The sequence below is a fragment of the Pan troglodytes genome, chromosome X (assembly GCF_028858775.2).
Source record: "Pan troglodytes isolate AG18354 chromosome X, NHGRI_mPanTro3-v2.0_pri, whole genome shotgun sequence".
Taxonomy (NCBI): domain Eukaryota; kingdom Metazoa; phylum Chordata; class Mammalia; order Primates; family Hominidae; genus Pan; species Pan troglodytes.
The window spans coordinates 57,949,207-57,976,486 of record NC_072421.2 but is presented as its reverse complement, the minus strand read 5'-3'; the positions used below and the strand labels follow the sequence as shown (position 1 = coordinate 57,976,486).

General features: G+C 38.3%; 1 protein-coding gene across 1 annotated transcript; it reads left to right on the top strand.

Moving 5' to 3' along the window:
* Positions 1-823: 823 nt before the first annotated feature.
* Positions 824-27,223, top strand: ZXDA (zinc finger X-linked duplicated A). The gene is made up of 2 exons (XM_529007.8): positions 824-3,613; positions 26,711-27,223. Exons 1-2 carry the CDS (start codon positions 1,145-1,147, stop codon positions 26,720-26,722), a joined length of 2,481 nt encoding a protein of 826 aa, XP_529007.4. The 5' UTR covers positions 824-1,144; the 3' UTR covers positions 26,723-27,223.
* Positions 27,224-27,280: the final 57 nt, after the last annotated feature.

Genomic DNA, 27,280 nt, shown 5'->3' with positions numbered 1-27,280 from the left:
TACACCCCCCCACCCCCCCCACCACCAATCTGTTCATCACTCTAAGCCTTCTCATCTCAGATATTTCACCCTATATTTGTGTCAATTCCAAACTCAATCGTGACAGACAAATTGGAGGATTGTCGTCATCATTAATAAGGACATTAGGCACCAAAGGCCCAGCAAGACTGGGCCACCACACTTAAATGTGAGCAGGTACACCGGGGCGATTGGACAAGATCGTCTGTGCACATTACTTGGCAGAGTCCATTGAGTGACTGAGGGTTTAACCTTAACACATTTAACTGGAACTCCTGCCCAGAGAATGTGCTGGAGAATGCAGAATAAACTGAGCAATGCCCTCATTGTGCTATGAGAGTGGACATGAAATTTATCATGGTACAACCGATCGTCGAAGGGCAAAGAGTTGGTTTAGGTTGTGCACTGTATAGGGAGAAGCCAGGAGCGGGTTGGGTTTTTTCCCAGATTTCAGTATAAATTGTTTCATCCTCCAGACTTTGCATTTGTAGGCTGAAGAGTGCTAATCTGTTTTGGCCGCATCTCTCACTCATTCTAATCTCTGTATCAGCAGACAAAAATTGAACTATGTGGCAAATTGTACCGAGCACTTTGCTCAAGACAATTGTGAGTATGGAAGTTGTCCCGCGCAGAGGTGGGAAGGGGAAGGGCAATTTCGGCAGAAATGCCAGCACTATGGTGGTTTAATGCTGACACAGAGACAGTTTATTCTCTCAGGAATTGTCTTTCATCCATCAATCCAGCCAGGTAGCCAGCCAATAAACAAATTTTAACACACAAAAAGTATGAAGCAACATGTCTAACACTGGGAGGGGCTGGCGTGTGTTTATTTGGGTATATACAATGAGTCACGGATTAAAATTGCTTTTACCAGATAGATACCTAGGTGTTCCACAGCATTATTGAACAAAATGTCGTCATTTCCCCATTACTTCAGAAGACCTCCTTAATTACTTATATTAATTGTAGAATATATTTATGCATACCAGGCTCTACCTCTGGGCTTTCTATTCCGTTCCAGAGACCCAGTACCAGAATATTTAAATCACTGTGGCATTGAATACATTTTAATATCTGATAGGGCCAGTTTCCGCGCATTGCACTTTTTTCCCCCCCTTTCAGGAACATGTTCAGGCCCGCGGCAGGGGGCGGGGTGGCGCCTCCTCCTAGGCTCTGGTTCCAGCCCAGCCTCACGCACGCAGAGATGGAAATCCCAAAGCTGCTCCCGGCTCGCGGGACACTACAGGGCGGCGCCGGCGGTATCCCCGCGGGTGGCGGCCGGGTCCACCGAGGCCCTGACCCGCCGGCTGGCCAGGTCCCCACGCGCCGCCTCCTGCTGCTCCGGGGCCCCCAAGATGGCGGGCCCGGGCGGCGGCGCGAGGAGGCCCGCAGGGCTTCACCGAGCCCTGGCCCAAGCCTGTTCGCGCCGAGGCCCCATCAACCTAGCGGCGGCGGCGACGACTTCTTCCTGGTGCTGCTTGACCCGGTGGGTGGCGACGTGGAGACCGCGGGCTCCGGTCAGGCCGCAGGGCCTGTGTTGAGGGAGGAGGCCAAGGCGGGCCCGGGGCTCCAGGGGGACGAGAGCGGCGCGAACCCCGCGGGCTGCTCTGCGCAGGGCCCCCGCTGCCTGTCCGCGGTTCCCACTCCGGCCCCGATCTCTGCCCCAAGCCCCGCCGCGGCCTTCGCGGGCACAGTCACTATCCACAACCAGGACCTGCTGTTGCGCTTTGAGAACGCCGTCCTCACCCTGGCCACGCCCCCACCACACGCCTGGGAGCCAGGGGCCGCTCCTGCCCAGCAGCCCAGGTGTCTGATCGCCCCCCAAGCTGGGTTCCCGCAAGCCGCGCACCCGGGTGACTGCCCAGAGCTGCGGTCCGACCTCCTGCTAGCCGAGCCCGCAGAACCCGCGCCTGCTCCGGCGCCCCAGGAGGAGGCGGAGGGCCTGGCCGCCGCCCTGGGCCCCCGCGGACTGCTGGGCTCTGGTCCAGGCGTGGTGCTGTACCTGTGCCCCGAGGCGCTGTGCGGGCAAACCTTCGCCAAGAAGCACCAGCTGAAGATGCACCTGCTGACGCACAGCAGCAGCCAGGGCCAGAGGCCCTTCAAATGCCCCCTGGGTGGCTGCGGCTGGACCTTCACCACCTCTTACAAGCTCAAGAGGCACCTGCAGTCGCACGATAAACTGCGGCCCTTCGGCTGCCCTGCGGAGGGCTGTGGCAAGAGCTTCACCACCGTGTACAACCTCAAGGCGCACATGAAGGGCCATGAGCAGGAGAACTCGTTCAAATGTGAGGTGTGCGAGGAGAGCTTCCCCACGCAGGCCAAACTCGGCGCCCACCAGCGCAGCCACTTCGAACCCGAGAGGCCTTACCAGTGCGCGTTTTCTGGCTGCAAGAAGACATTTATCACAGTGAGTGCTCTGTTTTCCCATAACCGCGCCCATTTCAGGGAACAGGAACTGTTTTCCTGCTCTTTCCCTGGCTGCAGCAAGCAATATGACAAGGCTTGTAGGCTGAAAATTCACCTGCGGAGTCACACCGGCGAGAGACCTTTCCTTTGTGACTTTGATGGCTGTGGCTGGAACTTCACCAGCATGTCCAAACTCTTAAGGCACAAAAGGAAGCACGACGATGACCGGAGGTTCATGTGCCCTGTGGAAGGCTGTGGGAAATCTTTCACGAGGGCGGAACATCTGAAAGGCCACAGCATTACCCACCTGGGCACAAAGCCTTTCGTGTGTCCTGTGGAAGGCTGCTGTGCCAGGTTCTCTGCTCGCAGTAGCCTCTACATTCACTCCAAGAAACACCTGCAGGATGTGGACACTTGGAAAAGCCGTTGCCCGATCTCCTCTTGTAATAAACTCTTCACATCCAAGCACAGCATGAAGACGCACATGGTTAAAAGGCATAAGGTGGGCCAGGATCTCTTAGCTCAGCTAGAAGCAGCAAATTCTCTTACACCCAGCAGTGAACTTACCAGCCAGAGACAGAATGATCTCAGTGATGCAGAGATAGTGTCTCTCTTCTCTGATGTACCTGACAGTACTTCTGCTGCATTGCTGGACACAGCATTGGTGAACTCTGGAATCTTGACTATTGATGTGGCTTCTGTGAGCTCGACTCTGGCAGGGCACCTCCCTGCTAATAATAATAATTCCGTAGGGCAGGCTGTGGACCCTCCGTCCTTGATGGCCACCAGCGACCCTCCTCAAAGTCTGGATACCTCTCTCTTTTTTGGAACGGCGGCCACTGGTTTTCAGCAGAGCTCCTTAAATATGGATGAGGTCTCAAGTGTAAGTGTGGGGCCATTGGGATCTCTGGACTCTTTGGCCATGAAAAACTCCAGTCCAGAGCCTCAGGCTTTGACACCCAGCAGTAAGCTAACAGTGGACACAGATACTCTGACTCCTTCGAGCACCCTTTGTGAAAACAGTGTCTCAGAACTACTGACACCAGCCAAAGCGGAGTGGAGCGTACATCCTAACTCTGACTTCTTTGGACAGGAGGGAGAAACCCAGTTTGGATTCCCCAATGCAGCAGGAAACCATGGTTCTCAGAAAGAAAGAAATCTTATCACTGTGACTGGCAGCTCATTTTTGGTATGAAGCAACTCTATTCATTCCTTGCCATGTGGCTAACTTTTATTACAGTCAATTTTGAGGATATTCTGGACTAAATATTTAAGTGCAGTCATTTCTTTTTGGTTTGCAAAAAGAGCACAGCCCTGGACTATGAGTTTGGAGATCTAAATTCTGATCTTGAGTCTGGAACTGACAAGTTGTGTGACCCTCAGCAAGTCACTTAACCTATCTGAGCCTTAATTTCCTTATTTATAAATTGTGGTGGTTTGAACACATTGCTCATAAGGTCTTTTCAGTTTTGTTTTGTTTTGTTTTGTGATTTTGTGCTTTTTCTTGAAAATTTTTGGGCATTTTGCAATTATTATTGTTTGTACTTGTAATGAGAAGCGGTTTGAGCCCTGTAGCACTAAATAATGAAAGATTGAGGAACTGGTGTTTTACATTAAAAATTTAATGGAAATTTTACACAGTACGAAAATCTAATGATAGAGCTCAAAAAAAAGAGCTAAAAATAGGAGTTGGTTCTTCTTAGCTGTTTATCCTTCTAACCTTTTTTTTAAATGATGAAGGTATGTTTTTGTTGTGGAAAATACAAGGGCTTTTGTTATCACTCAGACCCAGAGTGAAATGTTTGCTTTGTGGTTTTGAATAAGTTGGCCTTTAATAAGTTATTTAGTCTCTCTTAGCCTCAGTTTTCTATCTGTAAAATGGTCATAGCAATGTGAACATATGTGTTACATCCTAGACTTATTTTTCTACCCCAGTAGGTTGTATTGAAAGGAAAATGTTATATGTGTTTCAGCATGTTTTGGTGAATCTTCATTCCCTTTCCTGCCCCTTGTTTTCCCTCCTCAAAGGGGAGAAATTAGCACAAATTAGTATCAGGATTGTGCAGGAAATAAACATTTGTGAAGGTTAAGAAAGAGGAAAAGGAAGTTATTTCTTCAACAGATTAAGGATTTTTCTACACACAGTTCTTTTGTGGCATTGGCCACATGTCCATTAGACCAATTTGATAGTATCTTCGGTCTGCATTCAAAGCCAGCTCATGCAATGAGTATTCAGCCTATTCTTCCAAGACAATCTGGACATAGACCAGAGGGAGATTTTTCTCCCCTCCGTGCCCTAGAGAGCTCATTGCTGGCTTACTCTGAGAGTTGAAATGAGAGAGTTTTGTCTGCATTTTGAGTAGATACCATCTGTCTTATGTGAGTATAGCATTTTACAATTTAGCACTTTCACAACTATTATATTTGATCCTCACAATCCTGTGAGGTAATTATGGCAAAGTCAGATCTACAATTCATATTAAAATTTACCTAGCTCAGATTACAAATGTATTTCACTTAGTAACGTGTGTGTGTGTGTGTGTGTGTGTGTAGCTCAAAACAAAGAGGAAATATTTCCCACTCTCCCATTCGACTCTTGAGTTTCATGACTATTTTGTTTATAACTGTTTGCTGCCTCCCACCTTAATTGATTTCTCTTACATTCTTTGTACTCCACGCTATTTCCTTGTAGGTGTACACCAGTCCTTGCCATGAATCTCTTTTACTTACATTTAAATTAGACACGTCTCTTTCATGGTCACCATCTCTCAGCCATTCTTCTTATGGCCCATTTTTCAGTCACAGTATTACTGCAAGTATGTGTGTACCTTGAGAAGTAATTTTCTGGATTTAGATGGCAATGTGTTTATACATGAATCAGATAATAATGGAGACATTTTATATAAGGCGTTAGTGAGAAGTAGTTCTACTTTTCCTTTTTTACAATGTGGTCCTGGTAGCAAACACTATTAGTTGCTTTCGACTATTGTAACCCAGTATTGTTTACATGTGGATACTTGGGGATAACAATTATTATGGCACTTTAACAGTGCACTTTAATATATACCACCTTGATATACATCTTTACTGTCTTTATAATTTTTAAGTTGGTTGTACTTATTCAATGAAAAAGCAAAAAATACACATAAATTTGTAATTCAAAGAAATAGAATTTTGTGTCTAACCATTTAACAGTTCTCCCTTAGTATTTTAGAAAGATTTTAAGCCATTTTAGAAATGTGTTGTCATTAGTTAAGTCCTCTTAAATAGATTATTATTATTTTCCTATAGAAAATGCAGAGGCCTGAGGTGAACGCAAGGGTCATAGGCATCCATTAAGATACATAACTATATAGATATTTTAAAACTCTGTCACATTGTTTCCTTAATCCCTTAGACCTATTTCCTCCCATGAAAACTATCATAAGCTATGCTTTTGTTATGGTCTATAGAATTTTCAAAGGACAAATTTTTTTTTTTAAGATAAAGATCTTGTGATTGTCCGTGGGCTCACATGGTTTCTTTTGTTCAATTTTTTCAAAAGATTTCTTTTTCAATACTGTTGTCCCACCATGATAGTTGACATGGCATGTAATTACAGACAGAAGTGTGACTGTAAACATATTAGTGTTTCTGTTAGTGTTGGCATAAGCTTGCCTTTTTGTTTAAACAATGGAACATGATTTAATTTTATCTCATTTGCCTTTTGTTTATCTTCAGTCCTTGATTTATTAACATTTTGCCAATTGAAAACACAATAAAAAATGCCTTGCAGGAAGGTTTGATTCTGGGGGATCCTGATGAGCATATTTATCATGAGTTTAAATATGTTAATCTTGACATTTTTACCAGTTATCTCATTATAGTGTTACATAATTGAAAGCCTTGAATAGTAAAAGTGAAACTTGTTGAAATACGAGGATCATCTTTCTCTGTGGATTAAATGCTTCATATTCTCATCCAAGAAAAATAAGATAAGGCATTAGTATAACAGGATATTTTTGACTGTTCCTTGATTCCACATAAAGCAATGATTAACTCCCTGATGGGAATATTCATAATCCCTTGGTAATTATTGGTATCAAACAGATCCACTTGATAACTTCATGATGATATAAACTAAACTAAATGCAACTCACTCAAAATATGTGACAATTGAAATGTAAGGCCGAACTGAAATTTATATATATATATAAAAAACTGAAATTTGTATATATTATATATGTAATTGAAATTTATATATATATTATATATAAATTTATATATAATATATAATATTTTTATATTTATTATCTATATAATAATTATATATATAAATTTATATATATATATAGCTTTTTTGAAAAATAGATTTGCTTAACAATTTTTTAAAAAACAAGTTGTATGCTAGGGTTTAAAGCAGGAGTCCCCAGCCCCCAGGCCATGGACAGGTACTAGTCCATGGCGTATTAGAAACTGTTCTGCATAGCAGGAGGTGAGTGGCCGCCAGGGAGCAAAACTGAGCTCCACCTCTCAGTTCAGCAGTGGCATTAGATTCTCTCACTGCTCAGATCAGCAGTGGCATTAGATTCTCATATAGGAGCACAAACTCTGTTGTGAACTGCGCATGGGAGGGAGCTAGATTGCACACTGCTTATGAGAATCTAATGCGTAATGATATGTCGCTGTATCCCATTGCCCCAAAATGGGACCATCTAGTTGCAGGAAAACAAGCTCAGGGCTCCCACTGATTCTACATTATGGTGAATATGTAATAATAATATAAAGTGCACAATAAATGTCATGTGCTTGAATCATTCCAGAACTATCCCCCCATCCGTGGAAAAATTGTCTTCCACTAAACTGGTCTCTGGTGCCAAAATGGCTAGGGACCAAGGGTTTAGATAACAGATTGTTTAAGCACAAAAAAAACTATAAAAAACAAAGCAATCATTAAAAATGAATTTTATATGTTTATGAAATCTAAATAGATGGGGCCTCTGGTAACAATTTTTAAGCTATGGTCCCCTCTGCATATTTCAAGTTAATTTACTGACTCCTTACAGAATGCAAGGTAGAATACTAGGGATATAGATAAGAAGAGTAAAATATGAGCCATATCTTAATTTTGGAGAGGACATAGAAATTCACCTATTAGCCATTTTACAACTAAACAAAATCAACAAACATGTTTTCAGGCACCAAATGAATGGCTTGGAGTGAAAGGAGGGGCAGGAGCTAGAGTTTAATGGGTGGTTACATTTAGTTATATAAAGAAGAGTGTTGGTGAATTCCAGCCTGGGAGAAAAGCACAAAGAACTCAAAATGGAATTAGCCACACAACACTGTGAAAAACAGCCTAACTCAAATTCAGGGCTCATATTTGGTAAGTGCTGGGTGTTAGGGTTAGACTGCCAGTATGGAGCCAAATTCTGGAAGGCAATACAAACCAGTCAGAGTAGATAGGACTTTATTCTGGATATGATGGAAAGCCAGTGAAGATATTTGAGAAGGGAAGTCAAATATGATTATATAAAAATATTAATATAGTGGACATGTATAATGTGGATACGATGGGGGAAATAGTGCCGTCACTTAGGAGTCTGTTGTAATAATTCCGGAGTGTTGTGATGAAGGCTTGGACTGAAGTGGTGACGAGAAGAGACAGAGATATAGATGATGTGTCCTAATTGAGGAAATGAATATAATTTGGTGACTTATTGAATGTATAGGACAACCATCAGAAAGAGAAAGGAAGATTAAAAATGTCCCTAAGGATTTCTTGGATACTATAAAAATTACACTTGATTAATATGAACAAAGTTGTGTAATAAAATATTTTCAGGAATATTTATGCAAAGACTATTAGGACATGCTTAATTTATCAGGAAGTGATAAACTATGGCTATCTCTGAATAAATCATGCATAGTCTAGATTATCCACACTGTTAGACGACTTTATCTTGTTTGGCTCCCTCATGTGTTCTTAGATTCACATTTGATGTTTATAATGTTATTTCCCTTTGAGAATCTTCAGGACTCTTCAACCTTGTACAATATAAGCCCAGACTACTCTGTATCAAAATGAGCTATGTCGTCGCTGGCTTCCATTTCTTTCTTACTACTGCCTTCTGCTACTACAGATATTCAGCAGGTATTTTTTATTTGGTGCTTATTAATATAACAAATCAGATCTCCATAATTTGGAGGATACTGCTTAGTCATTAATTTCAATAGTTTCTCATGCTAAACTGTGTTAGATTGAGTTTTAACTGCATTTCTCTTAAATTGGAAGAGATAGGACTAGGATTGCCCAAAAACCAACTTCGATGTGATACTTGGGCTTCTTACTCATAATCCTCTCTTTCATTAGCTAACATGGCAAGTGATGATGTATGGAAACTCAATTACAGAAGTCACATCCTCTTTTCTCTTTACACCCTAATGTAACACATTTTATAGTTACCCTGACTACTAATGGTGATAACTCAGTGAGCATGGAGTGCAAAAAAAGAGAGAGTAAATAAATAGTATAATTACCTAGCAATTACATTTTGTTCGGTGGTGACTTTGCTGTCCTGCATTGTCAACAGAACAATACATTTCATTCTAGTTTTCTGCTGACATTTATGCACATGCAAAACACATTAACCATCATTCTGCCTATGGAAAATACCTTAACTCAGTATTTTAAACAAAGGAGATAATTATTCTTATGAGCACTAACTGTGAATCCTTAGACTACCTCTTATCATTACCAGCTTATTAAGCAGCTGGTGGTTATTGAGTGCCTACTCTGTGTGAGGCACTATGAAGTATAACACAAAAGTATGTTGCATTACTTTATTCAAACAAACATTTTTAGCACATATTTGACAAATTCTGCCCTTTACCCATGCATATTACAAGCTAGATAGAAACAAAAATTCAGCAAGCAATGAAAAATAATATATAATCAATTTCTAGATGGTTATGTATTAGAATTATACAGATTCAAATAGAATGGCAGTTGTTATTTTCACGATATGGACAGAAAATTATGAGGAATATTTCAATGTGCAGATTATCAAAAGTTTTTTCAAAAAGTTCTAAGAATCTAAAATTTAAACTGCAATACAGCAATTAGGATAAACTGTCCTAAATTAAAATTTAAACAGAATTGTGACTGGTAGCTTTAATTATAGCAAAATACTATGGGAAATAACTTGTAAATTATGCTATATTTTGATTTGTTCTAGATTGGAATCCCGGATATATTAAGTATAAAACCTGAGAGTGATCTTTTGGAAATTATATAAAACAAACATTTTGTTTCCAAATGAGAAAACCATAGCATATAAATAAATGATTTTACACCTGTAATTTTTGAAATAATTTTTACTTTCCTTATATTGGACACACAAGCAAATTTTAATTTTCTGAAACAAAAAAACAAGACTTTAATTAGAAAGTAGTTATTTTATATAGGTATGCTAGCTGAAAATAAGGCTATAAAGACTTCATTTGATACTTGGAAATGACAACTACTGGAGTTTAACATGGAGAATCCTGAAACTTCACCAATCATGTGATGAGGGGTAGTGTTAATCATCAAGCAAGTCTCTCACATTCTGAATAAAGTATAACTAACTGAATACATTTGGAAAGGAAACAAAGCCCATTATAAAAAAAATAAAGCTCACTATAGTGATACATAATATTTTATGTTCTCACCACAAAAAGTAAGTATATGAGGTAATGCATGTGTTAATTAGCTCTATCTAGTCATTCCACAGTGTTATATATATTTTCAAACATATTGTATATGATAAATATACATAATTTTTGTCAGTTTAAAAAATAAATGCATTTAACAATAAAAATTGCAAATGGTAGCCAAAATGAAAACATTTCAATTCTAAGCCAGTCTTTCCTTGGAATAAAGTCAAGAAATGATTCATCTTTGTCAAGACTTATTTCCCTTTCCTGTGTACACAGTAGAGGGATATAACTGCAGTGTGAAATAACATAATACTGCATGTGGAAGAAGGAAGCTTCTCTCATGTCTATTTGTGGGGAAATTAGCCAAATTAGAGAGCTAAAATGGAAATTCCACAGGCAATGACTCAGTGAATAGAAGTTCATTCCAGGCGAGGTCCAATTTTAGAATGTGCTGCTAGGCAGAGTGAGAACTATTTTTCCTCCCGATTTGTGTTGGCATTAGTTCGTTAATGCTAAACTTGACCGTTGATATTTCCAAAGAGATGCAACAGCTTTCCCTTTAAAGTCATTTTATGTTCTTCTGCTTTCTGGAACTTGTTTTATTTTAAATTATTAATAATAATAGGAATTGCATCAAATGTTATGACATGCTAGTAGAAGAGGGAATAAGCCAATATTATTTTTGCCTCACTTTCTAAAATAGCGTTGATTAAGTAAAACTTGCTTTTCTATTTTTTATGTGAGAGCTCATTTTGCCATTTGGGTATGTCACTTTCATTTATGTACTTAGGAAGCATTAGGATTTAAGAACATTGTTAAAATAAGTCTTTATAACTTTAGAAATGTGGTTACTTTGAAAATGGAAAAACCTAGACTAGTCTTACTACTTTTTTAGATAACAGGGAAGACTTATGGAAATGAATGAAAGGCAAATTCAATTGGAAAAAAGAGATTAATTTCTTATTAAATCAAATTCTCTGTATTTATAAATTTTGCTGATAAATCCACTCTTGTATATTATTCAGCATATTTCTATTCAGTTCATTTTTAGAATAGTTTATCTACAGCAGTAAGTCTATGTGAAATCTAAAAATTTGACTAACTTATATTTCATTTTTACAGTAGGCAGTGGATAGTCATTTTCACTGCTAAATCTATGTACCAAATCTACTGAGTATTGCAAAAACACACTGGATAGAATATTATTTGCAAAGTGATTCTTGTTGTCATTCACCATAGATTCTTTTGGGACAAAAAAATTCTTAAAGATAAAATGTTGCTTGTATTTATAAAAATCATTGAGGATTCTTCCCAAAAATAGAAATGAGAAAATAGAATTTAAACAATCAAATGATTAAGTTTGCTCTATAGCCAAGTGTTTTGGTCTAAGTGTCTTTGGTTGAAAACATCTGGATAAAAGCATAGTGACAATTTTGAAGCATGTCCAGAATTTTCCAGTTACAGTTAGACATAAAAAAAATCAAAGAGCCATTATTGCAACATTGGTAATCTGTCTGTCTAATACAATCTATCTTTTGAAAGTTTCTTGAAGACAGTAATAAGTAAAGAGAAAAGTTACAGATTTGGGCCCTGACTATGAAATGCCAAAATGTTATGAAATTGGAGGCTATTGATTATTTTACATGATAATTTTAGTAGTTGGTGTTTTTAAGTATTTCCACTCCAAGTATTTTTAAGAGTATTTTTAAACTAAATGTGAATCTTTGATTCATGCCTTTAAAATTGCTAATTGATTTTTATTTTATTTTTATTTTCAAGATTGTTGGATTATTCAATTCAATAAGCTTCCAGATACCAACCTATAGATTGTTAGTTGTGAGGCTATATTGTGTATTTTAATTATTTCTTGATATAATTTTAAGTTACCATGTATTGAATTATAACTGGCCCTAAAACATTTTTAAATTTGTAAATTTTATTTTTATAACTTTTATTGAAATATACTTTAAAAATATAACATACATTACAAAATTGCTTTGTTAATTTTCAAAAAATGAATACACCTATAAAACCACTACTCAGATGAAAGGATTACCAGAACCTCAAAGCTCCCTCATATTCTCTGCTAGTCACTACCATCCTGTACCAAAATAAATAACTTGATTTTCAAAACCAAAAGTTAGATGTTTTTTATTTGCTTGTTTCTCTTCATTTATTATTATTATTGAGATAAAATTCACATAATGTAAAATTCACCATTTTAAAATATACAATTCAGTCATTTTTAAAACATTCATAATGTTGCTGAGTCATCACAACTGGGTAATTCCAGAACACTTCTGCCACTCTGAAAAGAAATCCCATAATCATTCTCCATTCCCTCATCTCCAGGAAACCACTAATTTACTTTCTGTCTCTATGGATTTGTCTATTATGCATATTTCATATGAATGGAATTGTACAATATATGCTTTTGTGTCTGGCTTTTCTTAGTATGATGTTATTAAAGTTCATCCATGTTTTAGCACATATCAGTACTTCACTCTTTTCATGGCTGAAATGTATCGCATTGTATAGCTATACTGCATTTTATTTGTTAATTAATTAATGGACATTTGAGTTGTTTCCACCTTTAGGTATTATTAGTTTTTGCTATCAATATTTGTGTACAAGTTTTTGTGTGAATATATTAAAACTACAGATTAGTTTTATTTTTAAACTTTATGGAAAGTTTATATTCTTTTTGACTTCTTTTACTCAACATTTTGTTTGTGAAATTCAGCCATGGTTTAGCATGTATAAACAATTCATTTATTCATTTTTATTTTAAGAGAGAAGGTCTCTCTTTGTCATCCAGGCTGGAGTGCAATGGCACTATCATAGCTCATTGCAGCCTTGATCTTCTGGGCTCAAGGTATTCTCTCACCTCAGCCTCCCTAGTATCTGGGACTACAGGCATAGGACACCACATGTGGCTTGTTCATTTATTTTTGTTGTAGAATTATAGTGTATCCCTCACCCATAATTTTTTTAGTTTCTGCTTATAGGCATTTATATTGTTTCCAGTTATTGGCAAGTGCTAATTATGCTGCTATGAACAATCAAATAAATAAATGGGAGTGTAGCTAGGTATGTTAAATTTTAGTAAGTACTGCCAAACAGTTTTCCAAGGTGTTTGTACTAATTTACACATTCACCATCAGATATGGGAGTTCTTATGAGTGAGAACGTGAAATATTTGTCTTTCTGTGTCTGACTTGTTTCACTTAAGATAATGACATCCAGTTCCATCCATGTTGCTACAAAAAATGTGATTTCATTCTTTTTATGGCTGAATAGTATTTCATTGTGTATACATACCACATTTTCTTTATCCAATCATCTATTGATGAACACTTAGGTTTATTCCATATTTTTGCTATTGTGACTAGAGCTGAAATAAACAGATAAGTGCAGCTATCTTTTTAATATAATGATTTTTTTTTTTCCTTTGGGTAGATACCCAGCAGTGGGATTGCTGGATCAAGTGGTAGTTCTATTTTTAGTTCTTCGGGAAATCTCCATACTTAGTTTTTCATAAAGGTTGTACTAATTTAAATTCTCACCAACAATGTATAAAAGTTCCCTTTTCTCCACATCCTTGTCAACATGTGTTATTCTTTGACTTTTTAATTATACCATTCTGACTGGGGTAAGATAATATCTCATCATGGTTTTAATTTGCATTTTTTTCTGATGACTAGTGATGTTGAATACTTTTTTCACATATCTGTGGGGCATTTGTAGGTCGTTTGAAAAATCTCCATACATGTCATTTTTCCATTTTTTAATGGGATTTTCTTTCTTTGTTGAGTTGGCTGAGTTCCTTGTATACTCTGAATACTAGTGCCCTGTTGGATGTATACTTTACACATATTTTCTCCCATTCTACAGGTTGTCTGTTCACTTTGTTTATTATTTCCTGTGCTGTGCAGAAGCTTTTTAGTTGAAGTCTCATTTGTCTATGTCAGTTTTTGTTGCCTGTGCCTTTGAGATCTTAGTCATAAATTATTGGCCTAAACCGAGGCCCAAAAAAGTTTTCCCTAGGTTTTGTTCTAGAATATTTGTTTCAGCCTTACATTTAAATCTTTAATCCATCTTGAGTTGATTTTTGTGTATGGTAAGACATAGCAGTTACATTCCCGTGCTTGTGAAAATCAAATTTTCCCAGCACCATTTGCTGAAAGTGTTCTTTCTCCAATGTATGTTCTTTTTGACATTTTCAAAGATAAATTGGCTGTAAATGTATGGCTTTTTGTTTTGGGTTCTCTATCCTGTCCCATTGATCCATGTTACTATTTTAATAAGAGTACCATGCTGTTTAGGTTACTATAGCCTTCTAGTATAATTTTAAGTAAGGTAAAGTGATGTCTCCAGCTTCGTTCTTTTTGCTAGAACTGCTTTTGCTATTCAGATTTTTTGGGGGGTTTCATATGAAATTTGGGATTCTTTTTGCTAATTCTGTTAAAAATGGTGTCATTTTGATAGGGATTGCATTGAATCTGCAGACTGTTTTAGGCAGTATGGTAATTTTAATGCTATTAGTTCTTCAGATCTGTGAGCATGGAGTGTTTTTCTATTTGTGTCATTTTCAATTTCTTTCATCAGTGTTTTGTAGGGTTTTTTTTCTTTTTGTAGAGATCATTTGCCTCTTTTTAAAATGTATTCCTAGGTACTTTTTTGTAGCTATTGGAAATGGGATTGCCTTATTGTTTTTTTTCTCAGCTAGATCATTATTGATGTATAGAAAAGTCACTGATTTTTGTATGTTGATTTTGCATCCTGCAATTCTACTAAATTCATTTATAAAATGTAAGAGTTTTTGGGGTAGAATCTTTAGGTTTGCCTAGATATGCGATCATGTCATCACAAAACAGGGATCATTTAACTTCCTCTTTTCCAATTTGGCTGCCTTTTATTTCTTTCCCTTGCCTGATTGCTCTGTCTAGGGCTTCCAGTACTATGCTGAATAGGAGTGTTGAGAGTAGGAGGCATCCTTCTCTTGTTCCAGTTCCAGATGAAATGTTTCAAATTTTCCCCATTCAGTATGATGTTGGCTATGGGTTTGTCACATATGGCCATTATTATTATTTTGAAGTATGTTCCTTCTATGCCTGGTTCATTAACAGTTTTTTTATCATGAAGGGATGCTGAATTTTATTGAATGCTTTTTTTGACTCTGTTGAGATGATTATAGGGATTTTGTCCTTAATTATATTTATGTGATATATCACATCTATTGATTTGCATAAGTTGAACCATCCTTGCATCCCTGGTATAAAGCCCATTTTTAAAATGGTGTTTCATCTTAATGATGTGCTGTTGGATTCAGTTTGCTATTATTTTGTTGATAATTTGTGTGTCTATGTTAATCAGTGATATTGGTCTGCAGTTTAATCTTTTTTTCTTGTGTTCTTGTCTGATTTTGGTGTCAGGGTGATACAGGCCTTGCAGAATGAGTTAAGGAGAATTTTTTGGAACTGTTTCAGGATGATTGGTATTGATTCTTCTTTGTATATTTGGTAGTATTCAGCTGTTAATCCATACAGTCTTTGGCTTTTCTTTGGTGGGATATGTTTTATTGGAGATTCATTCTTCCTAGTTTTTATTGGTCTGTTCAGGCTTTTTATCCTTCATTCTTGGAAGGTTGTATGTGTCCAGAAATGTATCCATTTCATCTAGATTTTCTAGTTTGTGAGTATATAGATAGTATTTCATAATAGTCTCTAATGACCTATTTTATTTCTATGTTATCAGTTGTAATGTCTTCTTTGTCATATCAGACTTTATTTATTTGGATATTCTCTCTTCTTTTCATGGCCATTCTAGATAGTGGTTTATCAGTTTTATCTTTTTGAAGACCCAACTATTCATATCGTTGATCTTCTCTTTTTTGTTTGTTTGTTTGTTTGTTTTTGTCTCTAATTTGGTTCTGCTTTGATCTTCATTATTCCTTTTCTTCTGCTTATTTTGGTTTTGGTTTGGTCTTGCTTTTCTCATTCTTTGTGGTGTGATGTTAGGTTGTTGATTTGAGATATTTCTATATTTTTGATATAGACATTTAATGCTATAAACTTTCATCTTAACACTGCCTTTTCTATATCCCACAGGTTTTGTTATCTTAGGTTTCCATATTCATTTGTTTCAAAAAGTTTTAATTTTTTTCTTCATTTCTTCATGGTCAAATGACCATTCAGGAACGCTTTGTTTAATTTCTATGACTTGTATAATTCCTCTTGGTATTTTTATTTTATTTTTATTTTACTGTGGTCTGAAAAGATAGTTGATATTATTTTAGTACTTTAAAATTTGTTGAGATGTGTTTTGTGGCCTAACATGATCTATCTTGGAGAATGTTCTGTGTGCTAATGAAAAAAATGTATATTCTGCAGGTGTTGGGTAGAATGTCCTGTAAGTGTCTGTTAGGTCCATTTGGTCAAAAGTCTGATTTAAGTCCAATGTTTCTTCATTAATTTTCGGTCTGGGTGATCTGTCTAATGCTGAAAATAAAGTGTTGAAGTCCCAGTATTATTGTATTGCTGTGTATATCTCTCCTTATGTCTAGTAATATTTGTTTTATGAATCTGGGTGGTCCAGTGTTGGATATGTTTAGAATTGTTATATCTTCTTGCTGAACTGATCCATTTATCATTTATGATGACATTCTTTGTCTTTCTTTTTTTACCATTTTTCATTCAAAGTCTGTTTTAACCTAAGAAAGTATAACTATTTCTGCTTACTTTTGGTTTCTGTTTGTGTTGAATATTTTATCCACTTCTTTATTTTCAGTCTATATATGTCTTTATAGGTAAGGCAAGTTTCTTTTAGGCAGCATTTTTTAAATTCATTCTGCTGATCTGTATCTTTTACGCAAAGGACATAATCCATTTACATTCAAGGTTAAAATTGATGTGTAAGGCTTTGTTCCCACCATGTTGTTGTTTTCAAATACTTGTTTTTTAAATTTTTCTCTGTCTTTTTGTCTTGGTGATTTGATGAAATTCTGTCACGTTGCCATTTGATTCCTTTGTCTTCTTCCTTTGTGTGGTTGTTTTATAAGACGTGAGTTTTATGTTTCCATTTATTTTCATGATAGACTACTGAACTTTCATTTGTGTGTTTAATATTCCTTTCAGCATTTGCTGTAGGGCTGATCCAGTGGTGACGGATTCCCTCAGCTATTGCTTGTCTGGGAATGTCTTTATTACTCTCTTATTTATGAAGTCTATTCTGCGAAGACGTAAACATTTTTGCTGACTTTTTTTTTCTTCCAGCACTTTGTAAATGCCATCTTATTCTCTTCTGGCTCATAAGGTTTCTGCTTTAAAGTCCACTGTTAGTCTGATGGGGTTTCCTTTATAGGTGATTACATTCTTTTATCTTGCTAATTTTAAACTTCCTTCTTTCACATTGGCTTTAGACATTCTGAATATAATATGCCATGGTGAAATACTTTTTGCAATATATTTGCCTTAGGGGATCACTTGGTCTCCTATAGCTTCATGTCTAACTCCCTTGCTAGACTTGGGACATTTTTATCCATTATTAACCTAAATATATTTTCTAAAGTTTTAATTTTTCTTCTCCCTTGGGAATACAGATAATTTGCAAGCTTGGCCATTTTATGTAGTTTCAAACATCTTAAAAGCTTTGTTTATTATTTTTTAGTCTTTTTTAAAAAAAAATGTTGTCTAACTGCATTATTTCAAAAGGCCTGTCTTCAAGCTCTGAGATTCCTCTGCTTGGTTCAGTCTGTTTTTGAAGCTGAATACATTGAAGTTTTTAATACATTAAAAAAATGGATTTTGTATTTTCTTCAATTAATTTTTGTTTCCAGAATTTCTGCTTGTTTTTTTTTTAAGATCTCTGTCTCCTTGGTAAATTTCTCATTTATATCCTAAATTTTATGTCTGATTTCTTTATATTTGTTTTCAGATTTCTCTTGCATCTTATTGAGCTTCTTTAAAATCACTATTTTGAATTCTTTACCTGGCATTTTGAAGAATTATTTTTTATTGGTATCTATTGCTAGGCAATTATTGTGTTTCTTTGGGGTGTGTTTCTTTCCTTGCTTTTTCATGGTTTTTTGTGTGGCCTTCCATTGATATCTATGTATTTGTTTTAGCAGTTTTTTATTCTAATTTTTTGAAATTGCTTTTGTAGAGAAAAATTATTTCCTGAAAATTTATGTATGTTGTTGGTTGGGTAGGATACTTTGGCTTTGATTTGGGGTGCCTGAAGTAGTGTGATCTTTGTATGACTTCAGAAGTATACAGTATAAGTGATAATCTGTGATTTTCTCAGTGGCTTGGGGTACAATTATTAGTTGAGGTTGTGGTGAAGTTTTGCTGGCGACTTGGTTGACAACTGAGCCAGTTTCTGGGCCTCGGTAGTGGCTGCGGTGGTGTGAGTTTGCCTGTTTTTAGGCCCCAGAGCAGCTTACACTTGCTCTGGTGTTAGTAAGTCCTGGAGGGCTGATTTTTGGACCTCCAGGTAGCTTGCTCAGAAGCTAGTAGTGAGGACAGTGAGCCAAGTGTGTGGGCAGGTTTTCAGGCCCCTAGGCATCAGGTGTGATGTGGCTGATGGCAGTATTCGTGGTGGAGCAACCTACTGCAACCCAAGCAGTCCATGTTGGTATTGCTGGTAGTGCAATGGGTTGGGCATACGAGTCCCTAGTACCACAACTGCCTGTAGCAAGGCAGTGCATATTGTTCTATGTGTGCTTAGGAGAGCTTGTTTTCTCCTCTTTCTCCCTTGGCTGGGTGGCAGCTGTAGCTGCATTACCTCAAATGTGACCTGAGGATGGGGCACAACCTAGTATTAAACTCTCAAAATGGCACCTTGGGCCTACAGCAAGGGAGAGTGGTGCCCCTGTTAGGCAGACAGCATGGGCAAGAAGCTGTGGGGACTGTGGTTCCCTTGCATTTCAGCCTCACAGCAGCCTGTTGCAGGGCAATGGGTATTGTCCTAGACATGCATAGGAAAGCCTGGTTTCACTTTTCCTCCTTGGCTGGTAAGTGGCTCTAGCGGTGCCAGCTAGAACTCACCATGAGGGCAGGGTGCAGCCCAGCATTAAACTTTCAAAATGTTGCCTTGGGCCTGGGACAAGAGAAGGAGGAGCGCCCCCCCACCGCCCCCCACCGCCCCGCCACCCCACCTTCACGCAACCAGCATGGGCAAGAAACTTTGGGGAGTTTGGTTCACTCATGTCTCAGTCTCACAGAATCCCATTGCAGGGTAGTGGCTATTGTCTTAGATATATGAGTAGAAAAGCTGATTCTTCTTAACCTTCTTTGGCCCGATGGCAGTTGCAGCCACATCAGCCTGAACTCAGCATGAGGACAGGGCACCTCTCAGGCTAGCAGCATGGCCAAGAAGCTGTGGGAAGTGCAGTCTTCTCATGTCTCAGTCTCAACAGCAGCCCACAGCAGAGCAGTAGGGACCCTCCCAGGGGTGCTTGGGAGCACTTGCTCTTCCCTTTTCCCCCTTGGAGCAACACAGCAGCAGTAACTGTGTCTGTAGATCCCCAGTATTAGGGCTCTCAAAATGGCACTCAGCTGAGTCTATTTAGGTTTAGATACCTGTGGGATTCCATATTGGTTCCCTTTCTGGAGTAATGTCTTTGTCCAGTTTTCAGGCAGCTCTGTATGTCAGGCCTGAGGCCCTAGTAGGTCAGAGGTTTCTCCTATAACCAACGTTGTAAAAGCCCATTACAAAGTGTGGAACCCTGAGTGTTTCTCTCTTACTGTTTTCCATGTCCAGGAGCCTCTCCCATCTCTCAGCTAATTCCCAGCCAGGCAAGCTGCTTCGAACCCTCTCCTTCTGGTGCTTTCTTTCACTTCTTCAGTGAATCCTAGCATTCTCTGCTAAACGATCTGTTCAAAATGTGCGTATCCATTTAACTATTCTAATTCCTCTCTGTGGAGGAAGCACAGACTACCAGCATCTCATCAGATATTTTGATCCCTAACATTTTAAATATTTTTCTATATATAAGATTGTGTTCTGTGTAAAGATGGATATGAATTCCTCTTGTTCAATTTAGATGTCTTCTATTTCCTTGTCTTGCCTTATTGTTCTAGATAAGACTTCCAGTACCATAGTGAGTTAGAGTGGTGAACGTGGGCTTCTAGGTCTTGTCCCAGTTCTTAGAGGAAAGGGTTCATCTTTTCCCCATGCAGTATGATGTTAGCTCTGTGCAGGTTGTAGAAAACCTTAATTATGTTGAGTTACCTTCTTTCTCTGTTTAATTTCTGAGTCTTCATCATGAAGAGATGTTGAATTTTATCAAATGTTTTTGCTGCATCTATTGAGATGATTATATGGTTTTAGTATTTCATTGTATTCATGTTATATATCACATTTACTGATTTGCATATGTGAAACCATCCTTGTATTACTGGAATAACTACCAACAGATCAGGATGTTTCTTTTTATGTGCTGTTAGATTCAGTTTGATAGTATTTTGTTGAGGATTTTTGCATCTATATTTATCAGGAATATTGACCTATACTTTTTTTTAGTTATGTCTTTGTGGTGATTTGGGTATCAGGATAATACTGGCTTCATAGAATGAGTTAGAGTTACCTTCTCTTAATTTTTTTTGGAATAGTTTGAGAATTGGTGTTAATTCTTTATATCAGGCAGACAGCATGGGCAAGAAGAGAACTCAGCAGTAAAGATATCTGACCCTAGGCTTTTCTCTGCCAAGGGACATTTCATTGTTGATTCAATTAGTGTCCTCAGGTTTTCTATTTCTTTGTGACCCAGTATTGGTAGGTTGTATGTGTCTAGGAATTTATTGATTTTCTGTAGGTTTTCTAATTTTTTAGTGTATAGTTGATATGGTTTGGCTGTGTCCTCACCCAAAATTTCATCTTGAATTGTAATAATCCCCATATGTCAAGGGTGGGACCAGGTGGAGATAATTGAATCATGGGGGTGTTTTCCCCCATCCTTTTCTTGTGATAGTGAGTTAGTTCTCACAAGATCTGATGGTTTTATAAGGGGCTTCCCCCTTTGCTGGGTACTCATTCTTCCCCTTCCTACCGCATGAGAAGAAGGATGCGTTTGCTTCCCCTTCGGCCATGATTGTAAGTTTTCTGAGGCCTCCCCAGCCCTGTGAAACTGTGAGTCAATTAAACCTCTTTCCTTTATAAATTACCCAGTCTCAGGCAGTTTTTTTATAGCAGTGTGAGGATGGACTAATACAATAAATTGGTACCAGTAGATTGGGGTTGTCACTACAAGGCTACCCAAAAATGTGCAAGCTACTTTGGACCTGTGTAATAGGCAGAAGTTGGAACAGTTTTTAGGACTCAGAAGAAGACAGGAAAATGTGAGAAAGTGTGGAACTTCCTAGAGACTTGGCAGGCTCAGAAGACAGAAAGATGTGGGAAAGTTTGGAATTTCCTAGGGATCTGTTGAATGGCTTTGACCAAAATGCTGAGAGTGATATAGACAATGAAGTCCAGGCTGAGGTGGTCTCAGATGGAGATGAGAAACTTTTTGGGAACTGGAATAAATGTGACTCTTGCTATGTTTTAGCAAAGAGACTAGAAGCATTTTGCCCCTGCCCTAGAGATCTTGAACTTGAGAGAGATGATTTAGGGCATCTGGCAGAAGAAATTTCTAAACAGCAAAGCATTCAAGATGTGCCTTGGGTGCTGTTAAAAGCATTCAGTTTTATGTATTCACAAAGATATGGTTTGGAATTGGAGCTTATGTTAAAAGGGAAGCAGATCATAAAAGTTCAGAAAATTTGCAGCCTGATGATGTGATAGAAAAGAGAAACCCATTTTCTGGGGAGTAATTCAAGCTGGCTGCAGAAATTTGCATAAGTAATGAAGAGCCAAGGGTAAATCTCCAAAACAATGGGGAAATGGTCTCCAGGGCATATCAGAGGTCTTCATGGCAGTACCTCCCATCACAGGCCCAGAGGCCTGGCCTCCTAGTCTTACTGCTTTGTGCAGTCTCAAGACTTGGTGCCCTGTGTCCCAGCCATGGCTAAAAGGGGCCAAGGTACAGCTCGGGCCATGGCTTCAGAGGGTACAAGCCCCAAGCCTTGACAGCTTTCACATGATGTTGAGCCTGTGGGTAGACAGAAGTCAATAATTGAGGTTTTAGAACCTCCCCCTAGATGTCAGAGGATGTATGGGAATGCCTCAATGTCCAGGCAGAAGTGTGATACAGGGGCAGAGCCCTCATGAAAAACCTCTGCTAAGGTAGTGTGGAAGGGAAATGTGGGGTTGAAGCCCCCACACAGAATCTCCACTGGAGCACTGCCTAATGGAGCTATGAGAAGAGGGCCACCATCCTCCAGACTCCAGAATTGTGGAGCCACTGACAGCTTGCACAGTGCACCTGGAAAAGCCACAGACACTCAAAACCAGCCAGTGAAAGCAGCCAGGAGTGGGGCTGTGCCTTCAAAGCAACAGGGATGGAGCTGCCCAAGACCATGGGAGCCCACCTCTTGCATCAGCATGACCTGGATGTGAGACATGGAATCAAAGGAGATTATTTTGGAACTTTAAGGTTTAATGATTACATGGGGGCTCTAACCCCTTTGTTTTGGCCAGTTTCTCCCGTTTGGAACAGATGTATTTATCCAATGCCTGTACCCATTTTATATAGGAAGTAACCACTTGCTTTTGATTTTACAGGCTCATAGGTGGAATGGACTTGCCTTGTCTCAGATGAGACTTTGGACTTGGACTTTTGAGTTAATACTGGAATGAGTTAATATTTTAGGGGACTGTTGGAAGGGTGTGATTGTGTTTTGAATTGTGAGGACATGAGATTTGGGAGGGCCTAGTGGTAGAATATTATGGTTTGGCTGTGTCCCCACCCAGAATTTCATCTTGAATTGCAATAATCCCCATGTGTCAAGGGATGACCACGTGGAGATAATTGAATCATGGGGGTGGTTCTCCCCATCCTGTTCTTGTGATAGTGAGTTAGTTCTCACGAGATCTGATGGTTTTATAAGAGGCCCTTTGGTGGGCACTCATTCTTCCCCATTCTACTGCCATAAGAAGAAGGACATATTTGCTTCTCCTTCTGCCATGATTGTTAATTTCCTGAGGCCTCTGCAGCTCTGCAGAACGGTGAGTCAATTAAACATCTTTTCATTGTAAATTACTCATTCTCAGGCAATTGTTTATAGCGGCATGAAGATGGACTAGTACAATAGTTTGAATTGTCTCTAATGACCTATTATATTTCCATACTATTAGTTGTCATGTCTTTGTTTTATTTTTCATTTCTAATTTTATTTGAGTTTTCTTTTATTATTGTTTATTAGAGCTAGGAGTTCATAATTTTTTTATTTTTTTTGTAGAACCAACTTTTTAATTCTTCTATCCTTTGCATTGTTTATTTAGTCCTTATTTTGTTTACTTCTGTTCTGATATTTCTACCTTCTACTAATTTTAGGTTTGGATTATTATTTTATTTTCATTCCTTGAGCTTCATTATTAGGTTGAATACTTGAAATCTTTCCACATTTTGGATGTAGGTATATACTCCTATAAACTTTCCTCTTCATACTTCTTTTCTGTGTCACATATTTTTTGTTGTATTTTTAATTTGTTTCAAGATTGTTTTTTCTTAATTTCTTTATTTATCCAATGATTGTTTGGGAGCACGTTTTTTTTTTTATTTCTGTAGTTTCCAAATTTTTTCTTTTTGACTTTTTATTTCAATGTGTTCTGAGAAGATACTTGATATGATTTTTGTTTTTAACACTTTGTTGAAACTTGCTTTGTGGCCTCACATATGGTCTGTCCTGGAGAGTGTTCAATGAGCTAATGAGAAGAATGTGTATTTTGTATTTGTTGTATGAAATGTTCTGTAAATGTTTGTTATGTTCATTTTGTCTATAGTGCTGATTAATCCTAGTGAGTCTCTGCTATTTTCTGTCTAGACAATCTTTCCAATGATATGTCAGGTGTTAAACTCCCAAACTATTACTGTATTGGGATGTATGTCTTTCTTTAGCTCTAATTATCTTTGCTTTATATATCTGGGTATTTCAGTGTTTGGTGTATACATATTTACAATTGTTATATTATCTTGCTGAGTTGATCCTTTTATCGTTATATGATAATATTCTTTGTGTCTTTTTATATTTTTTGACTTAATGTTTATTTTGTTTGATAGAAGTATAACTACCTCTGCACACTTGTGGTTATCATTTGCATGGAATATTCTTTTTTTCATCCTTTCACTTTCAGTCCATATGTGTCTTTACAGGTGAAGTGAGCCTCCTGTAGGCAACACGTATTTGAGTCTTTTTTTTCAATCCATTCAGTCAGTTTATGAGTTTTAATTGGGGCATTTAAACTGTTTACATTCAAGGCTATTATTGATAGGTGATGTCTTACTCCTGCAATTTTACTAATGGTTTTCAAATTGTTTTGTATATCTTTGGTTTTCTCCCTCTTTTATTGTTTATGTTACAATGTAGTAGATTTTGTAATGATAACATTTGTCTCCATTTTATTTCTCATTTGTGTGTCTGCTCTACAAGTAAGTTTTACACGTTTATGTGTTTTCATGATGATAGATATCATACTTTTGTGTAGAGATGTAGAACTTCCTTAACTGTTTCCTCTTGGACTGGTCTGAGGGTGATCATTTTTCAAAGCTTTTGCCTGTCTGAGAAATAATTTATTCCTTCATCATTTCTGGAGGGATAGCAAGGCTGGGTATAGTGTTATTGGTTGGTAAGTTTTCTTCTTTTGGTCCTTTGAATATATCATTCCATTCTCTTTTAGCCTTGATATACTTGGATATTTGACCCCACGCAAATCTGATGTTGAAATGTATTCCCCAATATTGGAGGTAGGGCCTGGTGGGAGGTGATTGGGTCTTGGTGGCAGATCCCTCATGAATGACTTAGTGCTGTCCTTTTAATAGTGAGTGAGTTTGCATGAGATCTTGTATTTAGAAGTATCTGGCACCTACCCACTTCCTCTTGCTCCTGCTTTTGCCATGTAATGTGTCTTCTCCTGATTCACCTTCTGCCATGAATAAAAGCTTCCTGAGGCCTCCCTAGAAGCCAAACAGATGCTGGTGCCATGCTTTCTGTATAGCCTGCAGAACCATGAGCCAATTAAATTTCTATCATTTATATATTACCCAGTGTCAGGCATTTTTTATAGCAATGTAAGAATGGCCTAACACAGAAAATTGGTACTAAGGGGTGAAGCATTACTATAGAGAGACCTGAAAATATGGAAGCAGCTTTAGAATTAGGTGACAGGCAGATATTGGATGAGTTTGGGAGCCTCAGAAGAAGACAGGAAGATGAGGGAAAGTTTGGAACTTCTTAGAAACTGGTTAAATGGTTGTGACCAAATGCTGATAGTGAAATGGACAGTGAAGTCTAGGCTGCCAAGGTCTTAGATGGAAATGAGGAACTTATTGGGAACTGGAGCAAAGGTCACCCATGTTATGCCTTAGTCAAGGGCTTGGCTGCATTGTGTTCATGCTCTAGGAATATTTGGAAGATTGAACTGGAGTATGATGACAGAGTATCTGGCAGAAGAAATTTCAAAGCAGCAAAGCATTAAAGATGTGGCCTGGCTGCTTCTAACAGCATATTCTCATGTGTGGGAGCAAATAAATTACTTAAAGTTGGAATTTATATTTAAACAGGAAGCAGAGCATAAAAGTTTGGACAATTTGCAGGCAAGTCATATAGCAAAGAAAGAAAAAGTGTTTTTTGGAAGAGGAATTTAAGCAGGCTGTGAAACAACCACTTGCTATAGATATTTGTATAACTAAAAGGGAGCCAAGTGCTAATATCCAAAAAGATTTTGAAGGAATTTCAGAGACCTTTATGGCAGCTCCTCCCATCACCATCCCAGAGGCCTAGGAGGAATAATGGTTTCATAGGCCAGACCCAGGGCTCTACTGCCCTGCACAGCTTCAGGACACTGCTTTCCATATTTTTTCTACTTCAGCTCAAGCCAGGGATCAAAGAGGCCCAGGTACAGTTTGAACTGCCACTTTGGAGAATGCAAGTCTTGAGTCTTGGTATATTCCATGTGGTATTACACCAGTGGGCATGCAGAGTGCAACAGTGAAGGCTTGACAGCCTCTACCTTGATTTCAGAGGATGTATGAGAAAGCCTGGGTGCCCAGACAGAAGCCTGCTTCCAGGGCACAGCCCTCACAGCAAATCTCTGTGAGGATAGTGCCAAGAGAAAATATGTGGTTGGATACCCCACACAGAGTCCCCTGTGGGGCACTGCCTAATGGAGCTGTGGGAAGGGGCCTGCCACACTCCAGCCTCTGGAATGGTAGATCCACTGGCAGCTTGCAAACTTAATGTGGGAAAGCCACATGGGCAGAGCTGCCCAAGACCTTGGGAGCCCACTCCCTTGTACCAATGTGCCCTGGATGCAAGATATGGAGTCAAAGGAGACTATTTTGGAGGTTTAAGATTTAATGACTCTCCTTCTTGGTTTCAGACATACATGGGGCCCATTGCCCCTTTCTTTTGGCCGTTTCTTTCTTTGGAATGGGAATGTTTACCTAATGACTGCATCTCCATTGCAACTTGGAAGTAAATAACTTTTTTTTTATTTTATTTTACAGGCTCATGAGTGAAAGGAGATGAGTCTCAGATGAGACTTTGGACTTGGACCTGGAACATTTAAGTTAATGCTAGAATGAGCTAAGACTTTGGGGAACTATTTGGAAGGCATGATTGTATTTTTCAATGGGAGAGAAACATGATATTTGAGGGGCCAGGGGCAGAGTAATATAGTTGGATATTTGTTCTTACCCAAATCTCGTGTTGAAATGTTATCCCCAATGTTGGACGTGGGGTTTGGTGGGAGGTGATTGGATTACGGGAGCAGATCCCTTATGAATGTCTTAGTTCTTATAATAGTGAGTGAGTTATCATCAGAAATGTTATTTAACAGTGTAACACCTCCCCCCATCTTGCTACTGCTTTTGCCATGTGATGTGCCCTATCCTGCTTCACCTTTTGCCATGAGTAAAAACTCCCTGAGGCCTCTTAAGAAGCTGAGCAGATACCAGTCCATGCTTTCTGTACAGCCTGCAGAACTGTAAGCCAATTAAACTTCTTTTCTTTATAAATTACACAGTCTCTGGTATTTCTTTATAGTGGTGCAAGAATGGCCTAACACAGGCCTATTG

Bases quoted from the DNA above. Each gene is read 5' to 3' on its own strand.
- ZXDA (XM_529007.8), top strand. From the start codon at position 1,145: ATGTTCAGGCCCGCGGCAGGGGGCGGGGTGGCGCCTCCTCCTAGGCTC.